This window comes from Parus major, chromosome 10, assembly GCF_001522545.3.
Source record: "Parus major isolate Abel chromosome 10, Parus_major1.1, whole genome shotgun sequence".
Lineage (NCBI taxonomy): Eukaryota > Metazoa > Chordata > Aves > Passeriformes > Paridae > Parus > Parus major.
Window position 1 is genome coordinate 19,077,857 of NC_031779.1, and position 6,768 is coordinate 19,084,624.

Below are 6,768 nucleotides of genomic sequence, written 5' to 3' on the forward strand. Positions count from 1 at the left end.
GAGCGGGGCCGTTGCGGGCGGCGGGGCCGCGCGGAGGCGGAGGCGGCCATGGAGGGGCTGGCGGGGTACGTGTACAAGGCGGCCAGCGAGGGCCGCGTGCTCACCTTGGCCGCGCTGCTGCTGAACCGCTCCGAGAGCGACATCAAATACCTGCTGGGCTACGTGAGCCAGCACGGAGGGCAGCGCTCCACGCCGCTCATCATCGCCGCCCGCAACGGGCACGCCAAGGTGGTGCGGCTGCTGCTGGAGCATTACCGCGTCCACACGCAGCAAACCGGCACCGTCCGCTTCGACGGGTACGTGCGGCCCGGCCTGGGCTGAGGGACAGCGCGGCCGGCAGGGCCTGGTGGGCCCCGGCAGCTCGCACGGTGCTGGGCCTTGCTGGGGCCGGCTCCGGAGCTGAGTGTTCCCGGAGCTGGTGGTGCTCGTGGGGTTCTTGCAGCTCTGGGTTCGGTGGCTCGGTGGTGTTCGTGGGTTCTTGTCAAGGGGGACTGTTCTTGGTGGGCCTTGTGGGCCTGTCCAGCTCGGGATGATGGCACTTGATGGCCTTGTGGGCCCTTCCACCTCAGGCTGTTCCATGACCTGCTGGTCCTTGTGGTCCCACCTCAGGCTGTTCTGTGACCTGCTGGTCCGTGTGGTCCCAGCCATGACCTGCTGGTCCTTGCAGGTTCCTTGTAGCTCAGGGTTTTGTGATCTAGTGGTGCTTGTGGCTCTCTTCAACTCGGGCTGTTCTGTGACCTGGTGGACCTTGTGGATAACTTCAGGATTCTGTGATTGGTGGTCCTTGCGGTCCCAGCTCTGATTATTCTGTGTCTTGGTGGTTCTCAGCTCAGTTTTCTGTCACTCGATGTCCTTGTGGTCCCACCTCAGGCTGTTCCATGACCTGGTGACCCTGGTAGGCCCCGTCCAGCTCAGTGTTCTGGGATTTGATGGCCCTCGTGGGTCCCTTCCAAGGCTGTCCTGCCATCTGTGATCGCTTCCCTGCCCTCTGCAGAGCTTCCAGGATTTGTTTGAAAACATTTCCAGGATTTTTTTGGGAAGTCAGATCTGCTCTCCTGTTTTCCCAGGCCCACAGGGGAGGCTGCCAGGCTTGGGAATGAATTCACGACATCCCCACCTAAACACCACGTGGGTTTTGGATCCCACCTGATGCTTTCCGAGCCATAAATTTTCCATTTAGGAATTCCCCGTGTGGACAGGACAATATTCACAGCCCAGGGAGCTTCTGCTGGGCCAGAGTGCCCTTTCCTGGGACGTTTTTGCCGCTGCAGGTGACTCGGTTTTCACAAACCACTTCCCTGTGCGGTTGGATTTTAATTCCTTCCTTTTCCCTTCCTGCTCTTTGGGATTTTGGGGTTTTTTCCTCCCGTTTGAGAGCGGGTTGAGAATTCCTGGGGTGGGAATTCCTGGAGGAAGGGCCCCCTGAGCAGCAGCACACGCTGGATTTGTGCCTGGCTGGGGTGAGGATGTGTTTTCCAGATCTGTGCCTGGCACGGATGGAAGGAGGAGCTGTCGGAGGCACAGTGGATGCAGAGAGAGGAGCAGAGCCCACGTGATTCCCGAGGATTGTCGGATAAGGTGGCTCAGCAGCTCCTCTCCTCTGGGCTTTCCACTTGGTACCCCGAAACACCAAAAAAATCCCCTCGAGTTGGTAAAAAAATCCCCCCTCCCGCCTCTCCTCCTGCTTCGAGATAGAAATATTTTCATGGGATTGCATCCAAAATCAGGAACTTCCCACTGGGAATTCTCTCCGGGATCTTAAAGAGCCTCTGGAGGTGTTGGATTTACAAACAGTGGCCGTGGAGCTACGAGGGCTTCACCAAATGATTAAAAATTAAAAATGAAAGTGAAATTCTGATCTTAAGGATATTTTAACTTTGGGGCTGTTTGGAAGTATTTCTCCTTCCTGTGTGTTTGGGATATGCCTTGGGGAATGTGTGTGAATCCTGCCCGTTTGTTTCTTCATTTAAATCCTTCAAAAACCCGGGAACGGCAAAGACAAATCCTTCATTTTACCTGTGGGGTTAAGGGAATGAAAACAGCTTAAAAAAAGGGGATGTGTCCCCTCATTTCCCCGTTATCTGCATGGCCACGCAGATCTGTGGAACAGCCCAGCTCACAACTTCTGCTTTTTCAGCTTTTTATTTTCTTCCCGAGGTTCCTCCTGTTGTCGGGATGGTTCAGGGCGCAGGACCTCGATCCGCAGCTCGGGGAGAGGGGAAAGGGGAAGTGAGGAGAAATCCTGAAGCCAGGGCTGTTGCTGGTGATTAAATCTGGGAGGGTTTTTTGTGTCAAAATGTCCATTTGAAGGTTTTTCTTGGTCTGGAATGTGTCACTCGGTGTCACCGAAGGGATCGTTTTAGAGCTCTTCTTCCCAGACCTCTCTAAACCGAGGCCGGAGTTTTGTAAGTGGGAGCTTGGAGGTGGCCAAACCCCTTTGGTCGCTTCGGAGCTCCGACTTCCAACGCTCCGTGCGCTCCCTCGGCCTCATCCCGGTGAGTTCCTGGAAATCCAGGGCTGGCTGGGAAATCATCGGTGGCTGGGTGCGGGAAGCTTTCGGAAGAGCGTCATCCTAATTCCCTGTCCCCGTCTTCCCCTTCTCAGCTTCGTCATCGACGGGGCCACCGCGCTGTGGTGCGCGGCCGGGGCCGGCCACTTTGAGGTGGTCAAGCTGCTGGTGAGCCACGGCGCCAACGTCAACCACACCACGGTGACCAACTCGACGCCGCTGCGGGCGGCCTGCTTCGATGGCCGGCTGGACATCGTCAAGTACCTGGTGGAGAACAACGCCAACATCAGCATCGCCAACAAGTACGACAACACCTGCCTGATGATCGCGGCCTACAAGGGCCACACGGACGTGGTGCGCTACCTCCTGGAGCAGCACGCCGACCCCAACGCCAAGGCCCACTGCGGGGCCACCGCGCTGCACTTCGCCGCCGAGGCCGGCCACCTGGAGATCGTCAGGGAGCTGGTCAAGTGGAAGGCGGCCATGATGGTCAACGGGCACGGCATGACGCCGCTCAAAGTGGCCGCCGAGAGCTGCAAGGCCGACGTGGTGGAGCTGCTGCTGGCTCACGCCGACTGCGACAGGAGGAGCAGGATCGAAGCTCTGGAGCTGCTGGGGGCCTCGTTTGCCAACGACAGGGAGAACTACGACATTTTGAAGACTTACCACTATTTATATTTGGCCATGCTGGAGAGGTACCGCGACAGCGAGAATGTCATCGAGAAGGAGGTGCTCCCCCAGATCGAGGCGTACGGAAACAGGTCGGAGTGCAGGACCCCTCAGGAATTAGAGTCCATTAGGCAGGACAGAGACGCCCTTCACATGGAAGGCCTGATAGTGCGGGAGAGAATCCTGGGCTCGGACAATATCGATGTCTCCCACCCCATCATTTACCGGGGCGCGGTCTACGCCGACAACATGGAGTTCGAGCAGTGCATCAAGCTGTGGCTCCACGCGCTGCACCTGCGGCAGAAAGGCAACAGGAACACCCACAAGGACCTGCTGAGGTTCGCTCAGGTCTTCTCGCAGATGATCCACCTGAACGAGCCCGTGAAGGCCAAGGACATCGAGAGCGTCCTGCGCTGCAGCGTGCTGGAGATCGAGCAGGGCATGGCGCGCATCAAAACCACGCCGGACGCCGACATCCACACGGCCACGGACAACTACGAGTGCAACATCTTCACCTTCCTCTACCTGGTGTGCATCTCCACCAAGACGCAGTGCAGCGAGGAGGACCAGTCCCGCATCAACAAGCAGATCTACAACCTGATCCACCTGGACCCGCGCACGCGCGACGGCTCCAGCCTGCTGCACCACGCCGTCAACTCGGGCACGCCCGTCGACGACTTCCACACCAACGACGTCTGCAGCTTCCCCAACGCCCTGGTCACCAAGCTCCTGCTGGACTGCGGCGCCGACGTCAACGCTGTGGACAACGAGGGGAACAGCCCTCTGCACATCATCGTGCAGTACCACCGGCCCATCAGCGACTTCTTGACGTTGCACTCCATCATCATCAGCCTGGTGGAGGCCGGCGCCCACACGGACATGACCAACAAGCAGAAGAAAACCCCTCTGGATAAAAGCACCACCGGGGTGTCGGAAATCCTCCTTAAAACTCAAATGAAGCTGAGTCTCAAGTGCCTGGCTGCCCGCGCCGTGCGGATCTACAACATCAGCTACCAAAACCAGATCCCCAGAACTCTGGAGGAGTTTGTCCAGTTCCACTAGGCCGCCTCCGACCTTTTGTGGTGGTGCTATCCCGGGACGACAGCAGACAGCAGAACACACCCGTGTCCATGAAATCCTTTTTCTCCATCCCTTTGGTTTTGGGTTCCTCTGGATTCCGTCTGCGGCCTCGGTTCTCGGGTGGAGGTGGTGGAGGGGCGGGGGCAGGAAACGCCACGTCGTCGTCCTCTGGCTGAACCCGATGGTTGGGATTTTGGTCCCTTTCTTTTTTATTTTATTTTAATTAAAGGAATCCCTTCGTTAGCTCTTTTGTTTTCTAAACAACATGAGAAGAATCCCCCAGGTGAATCCCGCCGGACGTTTTCGCGCCCGGCGCGATTGGCGAGATGGGATTTCCGACTCCTGGCCGTGAGGCAGGAGAAGAAAACCCGGGAATTCTGCGGCGGTCGGGTTGGGGTTCTCTCGTACCTCGCCGCGCTTTCACGCCCTTCAGCCGGCGCTGAGGACGGCGGTAACGTTTTAAAATCCCCGTTTCCATCCAAAATTCCCTTTTGAGCAGCGATTCCCAACAGCTGCAGACGCGAGGGATGCTCCGCTAGGAAATCCAGGTGGAAATTCAGCTCCCAGGGGTTGGATTCCGTTAGCGGGCTCTTGATTCCCGCTGCCCCAGTAAGTTTCGAATCACCTACGGACTAAAAAAAAAAATAAACCCCAAAAACCAAAAAATAAAAACACAAAAAACTTGGGTGCCGACCGCGAATAACCGGAATCATCGTTTCTTTTTCCTGCTCTTCCGTCGCTCCTATCCAAACATCATGCATGGATCCCTAGAAACTGGGTAGGGAATTTGCGTTTGTGTGTGTCCCAACATTTCAAAACCGCTTTTAACTCGGGTTTTTCTCCGTCGTTTCGACGCTCAACACGCACCTTTTTTGTTGTGTTTTTTTTTGTTTGTTTTTTTGTTTGTTTGTTTGTTTGGCTCAAAGTCTGTCCGGCTGCACTCGTGGATTCCGAACCTTCCCAACGGAGCCGTCTGCCGCCAAAGAGAGTCTTCCTTGAAGCCGGATTTTCCAAGAAGCGTTGGAATCTGTGCCTCCCCCGAATCGGACTCGAGGATTTTTTTTTCATGGGTTTTTACTCCTTTGGGTATGGGGGGGAAAAAAATAATAATAAAAAAAAAAGAAATTAACGAATCTCTTGTTAAAAAACTTGATTTTTACGATGAAATCAATAATTGTCCTCTTCATCCAGCTCTTGATGAGCGAGCGATTGTACGGGAACGTCGTGGCCGGAGAACTTTGGGAGGAGCGGCGGATGCTCCGACGGGGAAATGTTGGGACAAGGCTCCCGGAGCCTCCGTTCCTTTGGAAATGTCAGGATGAACGAATGTTCCGTGGGGGGTTTTTTTGGGTTTTTTTTTTTGGTTTTTGTTTGGTTTTGTTTTTACAAAAAAAAAAGGATGCGGGTGGAATTTTGAGGCGAGGTTTGGGGGCACGCGTTTCTATTTGTACGACAAAGAAATAAACATTGAATGTGGAATTCGTTTGGGGTTCCTGGGTTTTTGTTTTTGTCACAGGGTTTGGGTGGCTCGGAGGGAAAAGTTTTGGGGTCTGGGTTCGGATTTTTGGGATCTCTGGAATCCCTGGGGTTGTCCAAGGACAGGTTGGAGCAGCCAGGGATGGTGGAAGGTGGCATTTTGCTGAGGAGTCCAAAGGAGCAAGGAAATTCCTGGCAGTTTAAATATGTATTTTATATTTATATATATTTTCTACTTATATAAAATACATATTTTATATTTATATATATTTTATATTTATATAAAATATATATTTTCTATTTTTATATATTTTCTATTTATATATAAATATGTATTTTCTATTTATATAAAATATATATTTTCTATTTATAAAATAGATCTATCATATATATATTTTATTTATATCTATATATCTATATGTCTATATATCTATATATATATAGATATATAGATAATAAATTTATATATATAAAAATATAGATAATAAATTTATATAATGTTTATATGTAACAAATAGATAAATATATATGTAATATATATTTTAAACATATATATAGATATGGCTAATATATAGAAAATACAAATTTATATTTATGTATACATATATGTAAACATACATACATATATATATGTATACATACATATATATAAAATATAAATTATAGATATATGTTATAATAGACATCAGATATATATATTATGTATTATATATTATATATTATTATATATTATATATTATAATATATTGTATATACTCTAGATACTATATATAATATATACATATATGCACATAATAATAATCATATACAAATATATTCAAATATATATGTGCATATATAAAATATAAACAAAAAATAAAAATATAAAAATATATATGAATATATTTATGTATTGCATATTAGGTAAAATATTTCTATATATTCTATATTTTCATGAATGAAATTATATATCATTATAATGTATAAATATATAATTATAATTATAAAAATATGTAAATTTATATATAAATATATATAATTATAATTATATAATA

General features: G+C 49.7%; 1 protein-coding gene across 2 annotated transcripts; it reads left to right on the forward strand.

Annotated features, from left to right (window-relative positions):
- The first annotated feature begins 8 nt into the window (after window positions 1-8).
- Window positions 9-5,741, forward strand: FEM1B (fem-1 homolog B). 2 transcript variants are annotated; one of them, XR_004498891.1, is made up of 3 exons: window positions 9-296; window positions 2,605-5,036; window positions 5,185-5,741. XR_004498891.1 is itself a non-coding variant. In XM_015639462.3 (2 exons), the coding sequence occupies exons 1-2, from the start codon at window positions 49-51 to the stop codon at window positions 4,238-4,240; spliced, it is 1,884 nt and encodes a 627-aa protein (XP_015494948.1). In that variant the 5' UTR covers window positions 9-48; the 3' UTR covers window positions 4,241-5,741. The 2 variants fall into 2 exon arrangements, 1 of the variants encoding a protein (XP_015494948.1); XM_015639462.3 differs by having other exon boundaries at window positions 2,605-5,741.
- Window positions 5,742-6,768: the final 1,027 nt, after the last annotated feature.